General features: G+C 38.3%; 1 protein-coding gene across 1 annotated transcript in view; it reads left to right on the forward strand.

Moving 5' to 3' along the window:
* Positions 1–21,054, forward strand: part of LOC149189610 (uncharacterized) — a 320,514-nt gene that overhangs the window by 219,557 nt on the left and 79,903 nt on the right. The window contains exons 10-11 of the mRNA XM_089411857.1: positions 7,791–7,857; positions 19,469–19,534. Of these exons, the coding sequence (XP_089267983.1) occupies positions 7,791–7,857; positions 19,469–19,534 (133 nt within the window). The remainder of the gene's footprint in view (positions 1–7,790; positions 7,858–19,468; positions 19,535–21,054) is intronic.

Here is a 21,054-nt window from a genome sequence, read left to right on the forward strand (position 1 = left end):
ACAAAATTGGCGAGTTCAGTATTGAACCCGCTAGTTCAATGAAAAAAGGCCGGTTTGGTACCGAATCGGCCAAAAACGGTTTAAGTCACCATTCGAAACTGGTTTTGGCCTCAAACTGGTTGGACTAGCCGGTTCAGACCAGTTCAGTGTGGTCCTGATAACATCGGGTGTGTCCTTATGGTGATTCATTGATTCAACTTCCTTCCTGCAACTTAGCTACAACCATTTATTGTGATAATCAATGATCATAGTTAATCAATGTTAATTTTAGTTATGTTCTATGCTTGGAGAAATTTATTTCAATTTTCACAATTAGCTCCGTGTCTTTTCCAGATTAGCAATCACATCAGCGTTAAGGTAAAATGCAGATAGAACATAAACATAAATCGCAGAAGACAAGCCAAGACAAGAGGACACAAGATGTGGCGCTAGCCAGGGACAAACCCCAATGTGGGGAAACCCTCGATCAACTCTTCTTATATGTTCTTCAATAGTTCAGCACAGAGAGAGAGAGAGAGAGAGAGAGAGAGAGAGAGTACATTTACAATAGAATTCAACACTTTGACTTATCTAGATAAGAGCATAGATCATCTCTAAGAAGATGATACATGAGATCAGTTGAAAACAAGCTGCTTGAACTGTTTTTCCAAGGTGACTCCTTCACCTATCATCGTGCTGCATCTCGTTATCATGTTGCACCTCACCGTGCTGCACCATGCTACACCCATCATCACAATGCTGGACCTCATGACTGCTGTACCTAATGCTGCATGGTTGTCCCATGTGCCATGGTTGAGCCATGTTATCATATAGCATGTCTTATGTGCTTGCCACAGCTATCCATGCTGTCCATGCTTGTTGTCCCATTGTGCCACTGCTGCACAATGACATGGCAGTCCCATCATTGTTCTGTTTCATCATGCTGCTGTCCCATTGAACATTGTGGCACAATATCATTGCTGCTAGTACTGCTGTCCCATCATGACTTGTTATCTCAATAAACTTATAACAACCCAACATTGCTGCTGTCCCTACAACAACATAGCATACTTACGCTGCTCCAAATATGTATGTACCATTGCCTAGCTGTCCTAGTTGTACTGCTACACTGCTGTACCTAACAGTCATGCCCAAAACACTGTTGTTTTGGGCATATGGCAGTCTTGCTGTCCATGCATCATGGTTCCACCATGCTCCATTGTTGTCACATTGTTGTACCATTGTACCATTGTTGTCCCATTGTGCACTATATGCCATTGACCATTGCTGTCCCATTGTTGTACCATATGCTGCACCATGTTCCATTGTTGTCACATTGTGCACTATATGCCATTGACCATTGTTGTCCCATTGCTGTACCATATGCTGCACCATGTTCCATTGCTGTCACATTGTGTACCATTATTGTACCATTGCTGTCCCATTGTGCACTATGCTGCATTATACATCCAACTGTCATATTCAAGGTGGCTAGCTATAGTGCTATGGCCTGCGGCCTAGCACATAGCAATGCCAATGTCTTCTCCTCTCAGCATTTAGGTGACAGCAATAGGCTTCCATTAAGACAACAATCTATGACAATCAAAACAACAGTTAGAGAACAACGTTAAGGATAGCTGGAGGTGGCTTCTTTACCTCAGTGTTTAAGTGTGAGAGCTCCATGACAACGAGGGCATTACTTGTGTAGAAATTCTCTTCTAAGACAACATTTAGGTACCATCTCCATTAGGCAATGTAGCAACTAAGATTAGGGCATCTTTCCTCCTTAGACCTGTGGTTAGGGTTTCTGCCTTCATTTCCATGGTTGTGTATTTAGGGCATCTCCATAACTGTGGTTAGGGTCACCCTTGGGACAACGTAGTAGATGAGGGTTGTCTTCGTTGACAGTGTAGAGGATTAGGGTTGACTGCGTCCTATATCTAGGTCATGCATAGCGCTGGTAGGGCATCATCTAGGACTGCGTTTAGGGCATCCTTTAGGACAACGTTTTATCCCTTAGAGATTCTTTTTTCCACTAAAACCCAAAACAAATGGAGAAGAAGAAATCTCAAGAGAGTTGTGTGTACAAATGACTTGCAAGGCACTTGTATTTATACCAAAACGTGGAGCACAAGAGGAGGCAATTTAGTTGCTGGCCGACCTTGACGAATTGTCCCATAACACAAATAAATTCATATCTCCATGAATACTTATTGGAATCGGATGATATTTAGATCAATCCTACACCTCTCAATGAGAGGGATCCAAGAAAAATATCAGTTGCCATAAGTAAGATGACCCACGTGGAGTTTGGCCCTAGTTGCCAATTTTAACAATCAAACTCTCTAAGAGTACAATATTTCTTGACAAATCCAAGCATTAGAGATTATGTATCAGTTCATACAAGACAAGATTCAAAAGTGAGTAGTAAAGCTCTAGTTTATTCCTAGATATCCATAGGTAGCTTATATTTTGACCAAGCCATTTGCAAAAAAAAAGTTTGAGCCATTCAGGGATAGATTTGGATTCGTTCAGAATTGCTTCTTTGCTAAGAGGGAGTGGTGAGAAGTGTAGCTTGGATAGGAACTACTGCATAGGTTTAGTGTGCATGTGCGAGTAGTTTGATATATTTTCAATTTTCAAAAAGTATTTCTATTTTGTAATTCACTTCAATAAGAAAGGTGAAAAGTCTTATGTCTAACTGTTTAAGTCTAAAAAAATTGCGTCTCATGCGTGCATGTCTTAGACTAGGAGTAAGCTCAAAAATACATTAGGATTTTGGTCTTGGCTAAAAGTATAAAGATAGGTTAGAACATGTGGCTAGTGGATTACACAAAGTGGAGCAGTTGAGCAAGTTAAGAAACTACTAGAGAGAGAGAGAGCAGGATGATTCAGTAAAGAGGCAACCCTACAAGAGCAGTTTTGTACAGGCTGCACAGGCAGACCATCATTGTCATACATATTTGTACACTATGGACATATTTGTATGGCCATATAAAGTATCTCCAACTGCACAAAAAATTTTGTTTTTTCATATAGACAAGCCATACAACTATTTGTTTGTTGTTTTTAGTTTTTCCAATAGGATGTGTTACCCACCACTAGTGGGTGACCCCATAAGAGAAAAAATTCTCGTAGATTTGTCGTTAGTCGACAACTAGTAGCCCCTGACAACCACTAGTGTAGCTAATATTGTGCCAATTGATCTCTACTCCTTGAGCTAGTCATATGTCCCCTCGCCCGTCTATCGAGAGCATATGTTTGAAGGTGGGCCATCCAATCATAAAGTTATGTCTTTCATTGTGCAATCGGGTGCTTATGCTTGTTTTTCCTTGGGCACACTTGGGTATGGATAATTGGGTGACTTTTAAGGAGGAAGGGTTTTGACTGTAGTCTTTTTCTCACCTTAAATGGGGGGTTAATTCTCAACCCTAGTCCCGTGGGATCTCCCCTATTGGCTTATAGCTTCAGGATGGGCTCTACTTGGGAAACCTTGATTTTGGTAGTGTGGTCCCGTGTTCCCGTTTCATAGTTTCCGCTACCCTTCGCACATTACATGCCCTGTTTCATCATCTTCCCTCTCTGGGTCCACATGATCACTGGGTCCACAAGGCTCCGGTACTTCCCCTACCCTTGTCCAAATGTTTGGGTCATGCTTGGAATGATGCCCTAAAGGTTCATGCAACTAAAAAAAGAGATTAAAAGCATATCATGGCCACATACAAAAGGAAATAATACCATAAAATGCGAAAGATGGCCGGGATAGTATATTAGCACGTGGGCAAAAGCCAAACATGAACTCTACCCTTTATCATTTTGGTCATCGCCTTGGTTCCTAGGGTCCCTTGAGTGCCCCCTACATCACTATGGAACCCATGCATGCCCCAACCCCTGGTGTGTGATGAACTTCCCCACCTCAAAGCGGTAATCATTACTTATATCATACACAACATGCTCTCATCCCCTAGAGCCCCAAGCATTATAATAAAAGAAAAATCAAGAAAAGGCAAAAGGAAAATGAAGAAGGATGGAAAAACAAAAGCCGGGGTAACTCATGTACCGCGATTTCTCCCTCCTACATCTATACACCCAAATATGTGGACATCCCTCATCATTACCACCCTTGAACCCATGGCATTTGGCCTTGAGACCCTCATGTGCCAATCCACCTCATTGTTATCCACATGACCCCTATCACTTGAAGGACGTACCTTGGACATGTCTTTCCCTTTAGGGGATGGGAACACCTAATTGTTTATTAGCCACTCCTACCTAGGGAGGTAACACTGTTACATGCTCAAAACCCCAAATTTGGAAGGGTAACCCATTATGAAGTTTCATTTGTACCCTTTACTAACAAGCTTGGTTCACTTAGATGAACTAATAAATTATTGTACCTGATGGTGAGGATATGCATTGGATCTTATGCATAATTGGCAGGTGATTTCATCATGGGCTCGGCAACTTAACTAGGGCCCAAGCCCACTAGAGGATCATATTGACACTTGTAGGGTTACGTTGAGAGCCACGGGACTCCGTCATGTGATAGAACATTATATCATCTCACAGGCACCCTCAACACCTTAAGCAACTTATTCATTGCCCCATATTATTCGCGAGATGATACACTTGGACTAGCATTGTCGCCGACTAGCTTAGCATTGTACACATGGATTGGCATTTGATCCAAGGCGAAGAGGAGGTTTGTCTTACCCTTGAGACATGGGAGGACAAGCACCATCGACAATGTCCTCATCTGGAGTAGTCCACAGGCTTTCACTAGGGGACCCATGAGACCAACACTTATGCTCCAGAGCGACTTGGGAGCACCACATGATGGTTTACATGGAAATTAAGAGGCCACCCCCTTATGCATTATTTATGGAACCCTCTCTCTCATCTTGGCACATAGAGGACTCAACTCGACCTTCCAATGGCCTCATTCCACCATGAAATCATCATTTTCGACCTAATATTGGATGGTTTATTCATAATTGTGAAGCTACTTGGTGGGCTTGTCACCGAGGCCTTGTTGGATATATATCTTGTCATCTTGTAAGTGCTATTTTTGTTGAAAATTTCTTTGAAGAGTGTCTAATGTGTGGAACTATTGCAACTAGCTAATTCTTTTTGCCCTAATTTATTGAAAATCATTGTAAAAGATTCTTTGGTTGTAAATTGCACATGTTACTCATTGATTGCCAATAGATGAATGTTCCTAGTGGATGGGGTCTTGTTCTTCTTCCATGAAAAACCATAGATATTGAGTAGGTAATTGTTGAAAAGTGGTTGCTAGGGCATCTTTTTAGCCTCCTTGAAGACAAATTTGGCAAATTTTGAATTATCATTGACTCCATAGCCAAGGGAAGTAGGCATTGGTCCAAGCAAAATTGGTGGTCAACGTCTCTTTCCTCAACTTTTCTTCTCTCCAAAATCCCCCCCCCCCCCTCCCCACCAACCCCTTTTCCTAGATGGCTAGCTAGGTCACCCTGCGGAATTCTTTAGGGGATGATTTTCCGAATTTGCTTGGATAGAAACTTGCCCTGGTGTCTCCTCTAGAGGATATTTAAGTTTGGTGGAATTCCTACAGTTAAATCTCTGGAAACCTTATGGCCTAGGTGTGCCCTTGAAAAGAAGTGTAGTTGGTTTTTCCTTATATAAGGTGGTCTTCTTTAGGGCCTTATGAACATAGTATTTGGAGGAATAATTCTTACTAGACCTTTCTTTCTATCTTACCTTACCTAGTGAACACCTTGGAGGAATTTCTTCCCACGAATATCCTAAAAACCCTAGGTCTTGAGTAAGCCCAAATTAAGTCTCTCAAGGATAGCAAAAGCTCATTTGAAGTGACAAATCATCTCGCAAAGCTTCTTGAGAGGTCTTATCTCATATTGGCAGTCTTGTTCCCAAGCATACCCATCCTCATTGCCAAAAATCTCAAGCCTTGGGTCTTGATTTCTGTCCTAGGTCTTTCTTGGAGAGCTTTTCTTTCATTAAGCCAAATAGAGCCTGTTCTTGAATGGGCTTAATGGAATCACTTCATATACACCATTGACCCTTCCCTTTCTAAGTGATTCCTATCCTAGCGTGACTCCTCCCATTGATGAAAGTCCATAAAGAGAATGGGACACTGATTGAGGTGATAGTGGGTCTTTGTCCCATTGTTGTTATTTGGTCTAGTAATTGTTCCATAGGTTCCCCTCCTAGGGCCCCTGCTAGGTCTTTCTTGGAGAGCTTTTCTTTCATCAAGCGTCAATTGAGCTTGTTCTTGAATGGGCTTAATGGAATCACTTCATATACAACATTGATCCTTCCCTTGCTAAGTGATTCCTATCCTAACATGACTCCTCCCATCGATGAAAGTCCATAAAGAGCAGGGGACACTGATTGAGGTGATAGTGGGCCTTTGTCCCATTGTTGTCATTTGGTCTAGTTGTTGTTCCATAGGTTCCCCTCCTAGTTGCCCTGCTAGATTGTGTGGCAACATGACGTACTGTTAGTTTTCTTTAAAACCTAGTAACTGATTTATGTTCTTCTAAGCATGCAACCAGAAAACAACTAAACTGTTGTCCTGAAACTTAAATCACAAATACACCAGAGTTTTCTAAACTTTCACATTTAAAATTTTTAATTTTTATGTGGCCTATGGCCCATTAAAAAGTTAAATTTAATTAAGTTTTCTTTTTATTTTTATCTTTGGTCGCATTAAAAAATTAATTGCCACATTAAATTTGCTTCATAAGCTTAGAACATTAAAAATCTACCTAAGAGATAAGTAAATTCTAATCTAAAGTTTCTTGGTGTCTTTTTGTGTTAAGTGTAAAATTTTGTGGTATTGATTTCTCTATTGTCAAGTGCGATTAATGTTTTAGAATCATATCTAAAGATTGACTATAGGAAAAAGATAAATTATAGATCTGCGTTATTGATGAAAATCATTTTAGATCTGGAATCATTGCTTATCAGTTAAATTTCATAGCTCTTCATGGTATTTAATTGCCAAAATATCTTGCATGATAAAGTTTTGAGCATTTAATCGTTCATAATCGTCACTTTCATCACATTTATTAATTCTCTAGATAACTTGTTTTCATTTAGTTTATGGTTAATTGAATATTAAAATTTAAGGCACTGATCTAAAATCATTTCCATCTTGTGGTAGTGTTTTATTTGTCTTAATTATTAGATCTATCCATCTCTGTTAACCAGGACTGGTTTACATTCATCAAGTTATTCATTCTTAAGTCTCCTAGAGCCTGTGTTCCACAAGCTACCCTCATTCATTCACCCTAGGGACTACCCCCCTTGACTTGTCTAGGAGAGAGTCTAAACGGAGTAAGGATTAGAGTGACAGCCCTTACTCTGAGTGTTGTTGTGGTGCCTAGATACTTTGTGCGACAACACTCTATATTGTGGTTGTATATATACCAGATGATGAAATATATAATATATACCTATTGTGGGACTTCGAGCCTCATGCACACAAACATAAATGCTATTTTCTGTGTTTTTTAATGTGACATATATCATTTATATAAGATATCCAGTCATATAGTATTGATTTAAATTTTTTTGTATCCATATTGGCTCCTGTATCTGTTTGTTTGTGATCAGTTTCTCAATGTGCAAGTGTACAGCTATAGTTCACTTTTATCATGTTAAGGCTGGTTCACATTTTGTGGTGATGAAAAAATATTTTTTGTTGCACATGCTTCTGTTTTTGGTGTACGTTGAATGTTCTTGTTCATTACAGTCAGACCACAACGATATGCAAGTCTGTATGTGCATCTCATTATTCTCTTTGTTTGCAGGCATCAAAAAGAAGAGGCACTAAATTACCGTGTAGCGAAATCTCAGGAAGTAGAACAAATAGAAAAGGTGTGACTTTAACTTCATGATTCTCTTTCTTCGAGAGCTGTTACTATTCGGAAGTTTGTATTCTGTTATTTTCACTGTCCTTTTGATTTAAGGTGATATACTGTGCATGCATCTGCTTGTTTTGAAGTGTTTTAATATTTATAACATGCTTCCTTGACCAATCAATGCCTCTAACTTGTATGGTGACCTTTAGCTAATGTGTCTCATTATATTCAATTAGAATAAAAAACAAGTGGTCCCTCTGTAAATTTCAAGAATACACCAAATAATGCAATTCAGAAATTTCACGTCATTTACTTGAGGTTTCTTGGATCTGATCCCTGTGAACTTTCAGCCTTAAGGCTGAACTGAATTATTAAATTACAGCAATAATATTTTGCTTCCCTTCAATCTAATTTAATCTGACATTCCATGAGAATAAATACTATATGAGTGTACTTCAATACCACAATGCTACAGCCCTTAGGGCACAAGGCATATAACAAGTCTGAAATGTTTTATTGCAGTAGATTATAACATCAGCAAATCTGTTCCTTTATATTTCAGATGTGTTGAGTCACATAACCAATTCAACGATATGTTATGTCAAATCAGCATGAACATGAAGGGTTGAAATCTACTCAGTGAAGTGATCATAGGTGGAAAATCAAATATGAGTACACCGAATTCAGACAGCTGGAAACTTGATATATCAAAGTTGAAGTACATGCCACAACTTTATCATAAGGCTGGTACAAGTCAAGATTTTCAAGCCTCAGCCAGGAAACTATAAGAAGACCTTAGCCACCAAGTCCTAGCTAGGAAACACTCCCAACCAAATCTGGTCATTCCACCAGATAACATCAGAATACAAAAAGCTTGTATTCCACAAGCTTTCCACTCTAGCACTATTGTCTTCCATATGGTTTACAAATCGTAGTTATGTTACATCAGACAAATACATGACAAGACAGCTCTAGCACTAACCTCCAAATCTATATGTTCATCCTAAGGTTTGAATTCTCAAGCCCTAGGTCTTCAACTTTTGGATTCGTGTAAGCTGCAAGACCTCCATGGTGTTAGAAAATCAGAAAGGCAGAAAGACTTTCTTATGTTGATAATTACTTGTGATATTCTTATGATCTTATTATCTTTTCTTATGTTATTCTTTTATCTTTGTTTCATCAAGCAATTATCAAAAGTACAGTATGAAGATCAGGCACAACAGATGTAGGCGAACAGACAGGGCTAAAACCCCTATATAGGGGAAAACCCAGTCAAGAACTCTTCCTTCTGTAATTCAGATTGAGATGGACCAATACCTTAGATGAATAGACCTTCCTCCTCCACCAAGTCAACCTTCCAAGATGATGTAGTACTCTCTTCTTATTCAGCAGCTTCAGCCCAGCAACAATCCAACACTTCGACCTTCTAGTTGCAGAAATTTCGGTCCCTTTGCAGCAGCTGCAGAAATTTTGGCCCCTTTGCAGCAGCTGCACAGCTTCACACGTGTGGGAAAAAGAGAGAGAATCTTTACTTTTGTACTTGAGAGAGTCCTTCACCTTCGCTATTCTTCTTTTCCTTGTTCCTTGAAATTCACACTTTTTCTTGCCCCAGTAACTGCAGATCGAATTACTTGAGTGTGAGTGACAAATGAGGTAGAGTTGTTGCCTTTATATAGTGATTCCATTGCCCATATTTAGGCTGACTTGTACAGTTTGAGGCTGACTTGGCGGAGGAGGCCTAGAAGACTTATTTTAATAGAAAATAAATTTCTTTCTTGATAGATAATTCCCAAGAAGGGTCCTTTACATTATGACATGGACAAAGACACTTGACACAAATCCTAGAAGCCTACAATGGAGGCTTTGACCTAAAAATAATTGACCCAAGCATGAAAACCATGCTTTAATAAGTCAATTTTAATAATAATAAAATTCCATTTTCTTTCTTTTGACAAATACATTATATTGTGACTTAAATACATTTATGAAGACCAAACCTAGTTATATTTTTCAACATATGGAACATGAAGGATACAATGATTGAGTTTTCTTCCAAGCAAGGCAGCACACCAAGTTGAAGAATCATTAAGCTAATCTCTCCATGATCTTGCCCTAGCCGCATGTCCCATAGGAACAAGGGTCCAAAATCATGCGAGGTGTTAGCTCTATTCTCAATACCTTCTACTAGGGTACAAATCCTGGTGCTAAAATAAGAGCCATATGCACCATCATTATCTCCAACTTATTTTGTGGTGCTAAATCCTAGCATCATAAAAGTAAATGCTAGCATCCCGAAAGAGTAGTTTCTCCATGAACATCCAAGATGTTTGTCTCTCTCCCTTTCCTTGACTTCTCCTAGCGTTTCCACATGAACCCTAGTGTATAGGTGTTAATTTTTATTTGTATGTTCTATGCTTCTAACAATTACTTCAATGTCTTATTAGCCCAATAACAATTCCACTTCAGATTCTAATAGCAATCACAATTAACTTCAGTAGGAATTACTTAGCATTTACTTATTGGCAATAATTTTAGATAGAACATCATCAACAATATGCACAAGAAGACAAGCCAAGGCAATGAACACAGAGATTTAGGCTAATGCCAGGGCAAAACCCCAAAGAGGAAAACCCAACCAATCCTTCTTATTGATAAATATCAAATATTCAGCAAAGAGAGAAAATCCAATTTATTGCAATAGTAAAAGTCAAAGTATTGACTTATCTAATAAAGTTGACCAACCAATCATATGAAGTTAAATTTGATCCAATATAATCCTGGTCAATAGTCTGCATTAGACCAGTCAATGTGCCCTAACTAGTCTAGTCAATGGCAGTCAAAAAATAGTCAAATAACCTCCAATTAATTCGGTCAATGTAGCAAGGAACTTGACCTTAATAGCTGTTCAAAGTCCACCCAAAATAGAGATGAAAAACCAGTCAAACTTAGTCAGCATTATGCTATCAAAGTCTGCAGTCCATCCTATGGTCAATGCTAGTCAACTTGCCCAAACAGAGTATTTCCAATTCAAAAACGCAGTCAAACTGTCCCTGAAAGTCCTCGGTCAACGCTGGTCAAAGGTAACTGAACAAAGAGTCAACACAAAATATAAAGATGCTCAGAAAATCCTTGCACATGTGGAGAGAGGAAGGTTGCCTCAGGCATACGAACCAATTAGATGATGTGATGAATGTGTCAAAATTAGGTGACCATATGTTATATATATGGTGGTTAATGTGGGGTCAAGAGTCATGTTTATTCACCAATGGGGTCGACTTGTAGATGGGGCCGACTTGAAGAAAGACCATTTGCAAGTGTGCAAAAATTCTAATTTTGGAGGAGAGGTGAGATGCCATCAAGGGTAGTCTAATGGAGTGATGAATCGTTAAAGAAGTGGCTTCTAGGAAGGGGAATTGGCCCCTAGTTGCACTCTTTAACACTCCCTCTCAACTAGGGAGTAATTCCAATTGTTAATATCCATCCACTGTTATCATGTACCATCTCTGCAACTTGTCTAGTCTTTGCTAAAGATTTATATCATATACCAATAAGAAAGGATCAAAAGAGGGTGGGTCACAAGACCCTGCCACCCTCGCCAAAATGACAAAGACAAGTCCTCTTGTCCAGGGGACAAAACCCCTACCAGGCTTGATCCTCATTGATCAGGCTGTTGAACATCATGCATCCTAGTCATAGGGAATAAAATAGTACTTGATGTATCCATCGGTAATACTAATTAACCCTAACTACTTTTCCTAACTCATTGGCCACATGAGAGGTACTTCCCAAGAGCCCCTGACTGCAAGGGTAGGATGTATGCTGGGGTATCCATAGGGGAAGGTGAACCCCTCACCTTGTTCTCATATAGTGTACTCCATAGGGGAAGGTGAACCACTCACCCTATGCTCACATGCTGGGTTAAGTACTCCACAAGGGAAGGTGAACCACTCACCTTGTGCTCATATAGATCCAAGAAGTACCCCAGGCCCCAGAAGCTCCTAGAGCTCAATGTCTAGCTGAAGTGGGACCCTCAAGTGACGATCTTTCCATGACTCGAAGTCTCTCTCGAAAGGCTAAGAACTTGGCCTTCCCTAAAGGCTTTGTGAGGATGTCAATAACCTGTTCATCCATCGTGATGTGTTGGAGCCTTATCGCTCATTGTTATACCATATCTCGGATAAAGTGGTACCTAATATCAATATGCTTAGGTTGGTTGTGGTAACATGGATTCTATGAAAGGCGAATCCCACTTTGATTATCGTAATAAATGACCGTGGTATCCAATACGCACTCAAATAGCTCGCTAAAGAGCTTCCTCAACCAAATGGTCTCAAAACAAGCCATACTAGCTGTAATATATTCAGCCTCAGCGGTGCTTAATGCAATAGACTTTTGTTTTTAGCTCATCCATGAAATTGAAGCAGACACCAAAGAGAAGTAACACCCAGATGTGCTTTTTATATCCACCACACTGCCAGCCTAGTCAACATCAGTATATCCATGTAGTCTCAAATCCCCGACAGTGGACTTATAGTACCATGAAGATATCTCAAAAGATTCTTTGCAACAACCCAATATATATGATGAGGCTTAACCATAAATTGACTCAATGTATTAACAACAAACCATATGTCCGATCGTGTGTTCACCAAGAACATAAAAGCTCCCACAAGTTGTCTATATTCAGTAGGATTTGCCAAATCCAGACCAACAACACTTCCACATAGCTTCTTGAAATTTAGTTCCATCGATGTAGGCACTAACTTGCATTCCACCATGCCGTATCTTTCTAACAACTTCACAATATATTTTCCTTGAGATTGGAAAATCTCACTTGGAATTTGCCAAAGCTCCAAGCCTAGGAAGTAATGCATTAGTCCTAGGCCCTTCATTTTGAATTCATAAGTCAACTCCCACTTATATTAATAAATGAGAGTTTGCACCAGTCATAAATAGATCATCAACATACAAGACCAAAATAAGTGGCATGTCTTTTTCAACCTTAAAGTATAAGTTCGGATCAACATAGCTCCTTGTAAATCCCAGCTTCATAAGATAGCTATCAATCCTCTCCTACCAAGCCCTAGGGGCTTGCTTTAACCCATAAAGGGCTTTCTTCAACCTACATACATGTGTCCTTCTATCATGTTCTTCAAACCCCTGAGGTTGTTTCAAGTAGACTTCCTCCTTAAGTGAGCCATGTAAGAATGAGGTCTTGATGTCCATTTGATGCAAGCTCCATCCTTGATTTGTAGCAAGAGCAATTACGGATTGTATAGTCGTATTTCGAGCAAATGGCGCAAATATTTCATCATAGTCAACTCCTTCCTTTTGAGAAAAGGCACGAGCCACGAACCTTGCCTTATATTTTTCTGCACTTCCATCAACCCCATCTTTAATCTTGCAGATCCATTTCAAAGTGACCACAGACTTGTCCTTTGGTTTAGGCACCACTTCCTAGACATTGTTCTTCATGATTGACTCATATTCCTCAACGATAACATCTTTTCATACCTGGAGCTTCACAACTTCTTCGAAAGTGCAAGCTTCGGTTTGAATGATAGTACTTATGGCAACCAAGTATCCTTGATACCTGGTGGACTTCTTACTTTCCCAAAATGTCCCTCTAGGAGTAACATGATTTTCAACATCTTGAAGTGTATCTCAGAGCCATAGAGGTCTTTTCTTTGAGGTAGAGGGATCACAAGGAGGTGGATCAAGTGGTTCCATTGGGACATTGAGATTGTGCATGGATTCATCCATCAAAGGTTCTTCTTGACTTTTAGTAGCATCATCATCCTTCCTAGTGATAGGGAGGCCCCTAGCTTTTCCGAGGGCAGTGTCTTCTTTAAAAGTAACATCTCTACTCACTTCCACATCTCTTTGACTAGGTACATAAATTTGATATGCCTTTGAATCTTCACTATATCCAACAAATACACCTTTCTTTCCAGAGGCTTCCAACTTGTTCCTTTTCTCCTTTGATATATGAAAATATACAGGACAACCAACGATTCTAAAATGAGCAACATTAGGTTTCTTACTAGAGAAGATTTCTTCGGGTGTCTTGAAATCCAAGCTTTTGATGAGGGCTCCTATTTTGAACTTACACAACAATGTTCACAACTTCTCCTAATTAAAACTTCGATAGATCTTGATCATAAATCATGTCATGCGTGGCTTCCATAATAGTTCGATTCTTTCTTTTCGCAACTCCATTTTGTTGTGGATTATATGGAATGATTGTCTCCCTCTTAATACTGACCTCCTGGCAAAAGTCATTAAATTCATTAGATTCATACTCTGTTCCATTATCAATTCTCAACGTCTTGATCTTCTTTACATAATTGTAATAGGAAGTGCTACAATTTTGATTGATAAAATGAAAAGACAACTATTAGAATTTACAGGAAATTGAAATGAAGGACCTTGGATGGATTATTGTTTAGGGATTGAGGCATGGAAGGAAGATGGTATGCAAAGGAACTTATCAAAAGATTAAATATGAATGACTGCAAATCAATGTCTACCCCAGTTGTATGGAATGTTAATTTTTATGTTGATGATGATACAAAAGAAGTAAATGGTACTTTGTTTAGGCAACTGGTAGGAAGTTTAAATTACTTACCAAGAATTGATATTGCATACCCAGTTAGCATACTTAGTGAATTCATGGGTAAGCCACATGAGAGCCATGGGAAAGTTGCCAATAGAGTCATTCAATACTTAAAAGGAACTATTGATTTTAGTACTGAATACATTAATCATTTAAATCTTGTGTTGATATACTATTCAAGTTCTAATAGTAATAGAAAATTGAAATATTATCCATTTTTCCACCGACACCCACCTGATGAATTGTTGGAGACCATTTAGTGTTTTCTAGTAGTATAAAATTACCTCCCTAGTTATGAATCACTAGTGATCTGGAATGTTCTTAGGAAAAATTTTCTTTCATAGGACCTGCCATTGTTTTTGGAGGTTCCTGAGTCTCCTTGCTTCGATATCTCCATGCTTGTACCTATCTTAGTTGCAAATGAGTGCACCATTTCTCTTATTCAATGCAATTTCATTAAATCAACTTTCACAAACCTAAGAAATAAACTTTTGTTTTTGCATCAACAACCGTTGAATGTAAATATGTCTCACATATTAGCATAGAATGGTGTCTCACATATTAGCATCTGCTAGTGGTATCTATTTGATGGAGTTTAAAACTACTTAATTAGAGATTGGTGATGATAATTGGAAAAAAGGTTGAAGTTGGGAGATTATTGAGATGTGTACATAGCAAAGCTGCTTGGAAGCGGGAAGCGGGGACGGGAAGCGACGATTTTCAGAGGATTCTGAGTCGGAAGTGATTTTAGGAGCATTTTTTTATATAATGTATTTTTTTTAATATATTTTGATGCATATATGTCAGCAAAAGCATGTAGAATGATGAATTGGTTATAACAAGCATAAAAACATGGATTAAACCATATAACATGAATCATCTAATAGCTATAATTTTCATCAACCATAGGTCCACAACTTACAACATCTCGATTCTCATCATGTTGGGTGTGAAACCTGATTGCCTTTTTGTTTCAAAGGTCTTGTTTCGGCCATGTTTGGATCCCAGTCCCTAACAAAGGGGTGTGAGGGGGCTTGCACCCCCCATTACTATTGTAGGAAAAATATTGTAATTTTGTTGTCAATCTGGATTGTTCATTAGGTGAAAGATATGACATTAGAAGTTATGTTAATTTAGGGTTTTTTTCACTAGAAGGCAGCCCTCGGTTTGTATGGGGGAATTGTATTGCAGTTGGGTATTATTCTATATCTATTCCTATCTTTTGCTAGCACTTGATCACGATTTTTGACTTATATAGTCTTATATTCATCACATGGCATAATCTTGTAGAGATGCTTTCTTACACAAGTATATGAACCAGTGTAGGTTGTTTTACAATGGAAGCATGTACAATTTGTTGTTCCAACCCTTTTCCTTCTCACTAGCTAGGGGGTGTGAGGGGGCTTGCACCCCCCATTACTGTTGTAGGTAAAATATTATAATTTTTTGTTCATTAGGCGAAAGATATGACATTAGAAGTTATGTTAATATAGGGTTTTTTGCCCTAAAAGGCAGCCCTCGGTTTGTATGGGGGGATTGTATTGCGGTTGGGTATTATTCTATATCTATTCCTATCTTTTGCTAGCACTTGATCCCAAGTTTTGACTCATATAGTCTTATTTTCATCACATGGTATAATCCTGTAGAGATGCTCTCTTACACAAGTATATGAACTAGTGTAGGTTGTTTTACAACAAGAGCATGTACAATTTGTTGTTCCAACCCTTTTCCTTCTCACTAGCTATGTTGCATACGTTTACAAGGGTGTGGAACAATAGAGCAAATCTTTTTATGTGAAGAAAAGATAGGGAGCGATTTTTTTTGTTTTTTTCTTTTGTAATCTTTAATTTAGTAGCGGGAGAGTGCTCCTGAAAATCGCTCCCAAACCGGAGCAATTTGGGGGTGTGCTCTCGGGGTTGCTCCCTAAACGCACATCAGGAGCAGATGCAAGGGGTGGGGGGATGGGGGAGGCGATGGAGGCTATCCCGCAGAAATGGTGCATAGCTATTGAGACAAATAATCTTTTCAAAGAACTTAAGATTTATTTATTTACGGGCCTTACTCAGCAGAATTAGGTGCACAAACACAAAGGCAACATCTACTAATTTATTCTATCTTTTTATATATCACATCCTTTACTCACAGAAGTTGATCTATTTGGAACATAGTGTATTGGGTGTTTTAATGTGTCAGGCAAACACTAAATAGATGTCTCCAAACCATGCTTTTCCCTTTCTTACTCAGTTCTATAGCCTGGATATCATAATATCCCCGCCCCCCCTCATCCCCCCACCCCTAGGGGGGGGAAGGCTATCCCGCAGAACTGGTACATAGCTATTGAGACAAATAATATTTTCAAAGAACTTAATATTTATTTATTACTGGCCTCACTCAGCAGAATTAGGTGCACAAACACAAAGGCAACATCTACTAATTTATTCCATCTTTTTATATATCACATCCTTTACTCGTAGAAGCTGATCTATTTGCAAACACTAAATAGATGTCTCCAAACCAGTGTTGCGGGGGAGCGCCCCCCCCCCCCTCGCTCCCGCTCCCGATCCGCGCTCCGGGCGGGAGCGACTCGGGAGCGGGTCGGGAGCGCGCTCCCGAAAAGGGAGCGATTTCGGGAGCGCGCTCCCTAAAAAAAATTTCGCTCCCTGCCTTTTCGGGAGCGTTTTCGGGAGCGTTTTGCCTTTTTTGCATTTTTTTTTTTGTAATAATGTTCGAAATGCAATTTTTTTTGAAAGAAACAAATAGTTTTTGAGTGGGGCAACTTAATGATCAAGTCTAGGCCCTAGTATTGATATGCTATTCATGGTAATGTTAAATTCTTAAAGTAAAAGTGACATTTTCTTTAATTTTCATTTTCATCCTTTTACTTAAATTTTTAACATTACCATGAAATGACTCAGGATGTTTGAGAGTGGTTTCGTCCTCATTGGATTTCATATGGAGAAAGTAGAATTTTAGATTTCATTCAAAATCCAGCAGACTTATCAGTTTTTCAGGATTTCAGGATTGGGGGATTGCAATGTTTCCATTGAATTTTGTCATGTATTAGGGTATGGAACTCATATTTAATCAAGAGTACCAATCCCTCTATGTACCTTGATGTTAGTGACATTGGTTGTCGAACTCCTCTATCATGACCCTTCTAAAAATGTACGCATCACTCAAACAAAATCTTGACTTGACATGCTATGCTTTTTCTATCTTATGTTAATGCTTAGAGGGTGATATTAATGACAAAGATCCCTATACAGATACAAAGGTAATGACAAAGATACCTCTGGATATTAATGCTTGGAGGGTGATATTAATGACAAAGATCCTGATTTTGCAACAAGACTAAAAAATTAGACATTTCTCGTGGTGGCAAGAGGCCCAAGCATAAGAAATAGATAATAGATTTACTTCTCTTTTCTAGTTTCTAGTAGCTTTTATAACTATTGACTCTTTCATATTTATTATGATATTTTTTTAAACAATATATGACAATTTAAGTTTGAAGTTGGCAATTATAACTCATTAGTAATGAATTATGAATATGATGCTTCGTGAAAGTTGAAAGTTGTTTCATTTCATTTCATTTTATAACATTTCATTTCATGTTAGATATTATTTGTTGTAATGGTTACACTTAGCTTACAAGTACAACTTTGGTGATCAATGATGATAAATGTTATATATTGAATTTTAAAAGCTTGAAACTTTAAGATTGATGAATCATGAGACTCAATATGTTGTATGTTACTATGTTACTAACTTGCGGACGTGGTTGATGAAGATTATAACTTCTAGATGATTGTTGTTATATGGTTCAATCTATGTTTTTTTATGTTTTTTATGTCTATTTCATCATTCTACATGTTTTTGTTGACATATATGTATCAAAAATTAAAAAATATAAAAAATATATATATTTTTAAAAAATCGCTCCCCGATTCGCTCCCAAACCGGGAGCTTCTGAAAATGGTCGCTCCCGCTCCCGCTTCCGCTCCCGCTCCCCGCTCCCGCTCCCGCTCCCAAGTAACATTGCTCCAAACCATGCTTTGCCCTTTCTTACTCAGTTCTATAGCCTGGATATCATAATATCATACGACTGTGCTTTTGAAATTACATACAATTAAAATTTGAATTGTGAGTTCACTGAAAAGGACACTTAACATGTTCCATTGTTTTGCTTCAAAATTTATTACTAGGCAGAAGTGTCTAAATTATAGAGCCTTGTAGATGTTTTTAGTCTAACCAACTTATGAATGAATTGTTGATTTGCAATTAGTTAATTTGAATGCATAAACTTGGTCAAAAGATCTATTTGAATTTTGTCGTTCTGAAACATCAATGTCATTAGCAATTCAAAGGCAAATCATATGCATCAAAACTTAGAAGTATTTTTCTAGATTAACTTTTGTTGATGCTACTGTTGAATAAGAGCTTTCCTGTCCCCATCTCTGAAAGTGTGCTCCAAATGGGAGCACTATGGGAGTGTGCTCCTGACATGTCCTTGATCAGAAGCATTTTTGGGAGCATGCTCCTGATATGGGAAAAAGTGCTTTTGAGGGTTCCCCATACATGTGAAATATGCCTCGTTTTTTTAATTTTTATTAACTGGGGCCTATGGGAAGGCCCCAAAAGAACCAGCACCCTATGGGAGAGGTTCATAGCCTATAGAATCCAAAATCCTTTTTCTTTTTAGTCCATTTGTTGTTGACTGATTTCAGTCATCACCGGTTAGTGTTTTGATAATTACTTGCGGTAAGAGGAAACCACAATGGATACTATTGCCTTCCTCCTGAGAGTGTTTTAGGAAGGACTGCTGCTTCCTCCATGCTTTCTACTTCCATGCACACTTCTGCTTTACTGCATGCTCTGAAGCAATAATTAATTGATATGGCTTTATGAGCTAAGCAAATTTTCACCTTTTATTTTTTGTTAGGGTTCTGTTGTCTATATTGTGCCCACTGTTCTCTTATTTTTTCACATTTATGATGTGGATGTTTTGTAGGAATTGGCGACAGAGATTCAAGAGCTTGAGAAGAAGCGAGCAGAGCTTGAAGCAGAACTTAAAAATGTGAGTTTTAGAGTTTTCATATTATTAGCTAGGAATCCTCTGTTTTCCTGTTTCAAGTTCATGCTATTTTTCTATTTTATCATCCTATCTTTAGCGATAATGTCATGGAATTTTATTTCCAGGCTCTTCCACTGAAGCACTATTATTTAGAAAATTATATTGAAGACGAAGTGAATTCTTGATAGTTGAATAATTGCTTCTCTTGGGTTTCCAATGGTTATACAAATCGAAAATCCTAATAGGATGAGGATTGCTTTTCTCTTCCGTTGTCAATGGTCGTTTCTATTAGTTGATGGTGTTATTTATCACAAGTAAACAGCCAAAGCTATGTTACCGGATCCACAGCATCTTGATGCTGGATTCGTGGTTCCCCATTTTGGATATGGATATGGATACTGATACACCCAGATCTACGTAGGATCCACCACATAAACAGATCCTTCAAACCTGGAACGAATCCCATGCTATTGAAACAGATCCTGTGTCAACTAGCTCACACACACCGAATCCCAAACAAATAACATTAGACATTTTGGTTTTTTTCTAAATATTCTGTTTAGATTTTTAGTTAGATCACTTATTAGTAATCTGTTGGCTGTATAGTTGTATAAGTTATTAAACACCTATGGCAATAGGCTATGTAGCACATGATAATGCTACTAGGAAAGGTTTGACACGCCAAAATGTTAATTTCATTTTTTGATAATGCTAACAAGAAAGTGTTAAGACAATACATAGATAATAATATGTAGTGTACAAAGGATGGTTGTGTCATTAATAATTTAATTAGATCAATCCCATCCAACTCTAGGTGAAGAGTCAAGAAAGACTAGGCTATAGCATATTCTCAAACAATGTAGTATGTACAGTATTCATTTACCAAATTTTTAGATTTTAAGCCAAATGTCAAGAAAGATGACAGGTTGATTAAGACGTAGAATTGAAATATCCATCTGATGAGCATATAGAGCCATTTTTTGACATGTAGTTATACCTACCGTACATCATCATATCAATAGAGTGATCATTGATGAGACGCTCAATTTTGTATTAACAGTCATCCTGTTGTATAAAGCACGGTGCATCATGATTTCAATCTTCAGATTTATGAATTAACTAATGATTTCAGTTCTAATGTTGTCATTCATCAATGGTTTTGATTTTTCAATTTGAATATATTTAAAGAAAAAAAAATATTAGTGTATTTTGTATACATGGTGATTCCCCACTGTATCCAGATCCTGGATTTTAAAAAATATGGTGGATCCGTATCTGTATCCGTATCCGTTTCTTGGTAACTTAGAGCAAAAGCCATTATGCTATGTTACCGGATCCATGGGGCTGGGTAGTTGGATCCGCAGATACCTGGATCAGATACGGTTTCAGATCTGGATTTGCTCTGTGCACTTGAAGAGCCGTCTTCGAAAAAAATGGACCCTTTGTAGTAAGCAAGATCTACAAAATCATGTGTGTTTTATGGCGAAGCTTGATTGAAGATTCTATGTGTTGGTCGGACAAGT

Source organism: Pinus tabuliformis, chromosome 3_1, assembly GCF_031772625.1.
Source record: "Pinus tabuliformis cultivar Carrire ecotype Pingquan chromosome 3_1, CPIR1, whole genome shotgun sequence".
NCBI lineage: Eukaryota > Viridiplantae > Streptophyta > Pinopsida > Pinales > Pinaceae > Pinus > Pinus tabuliformis.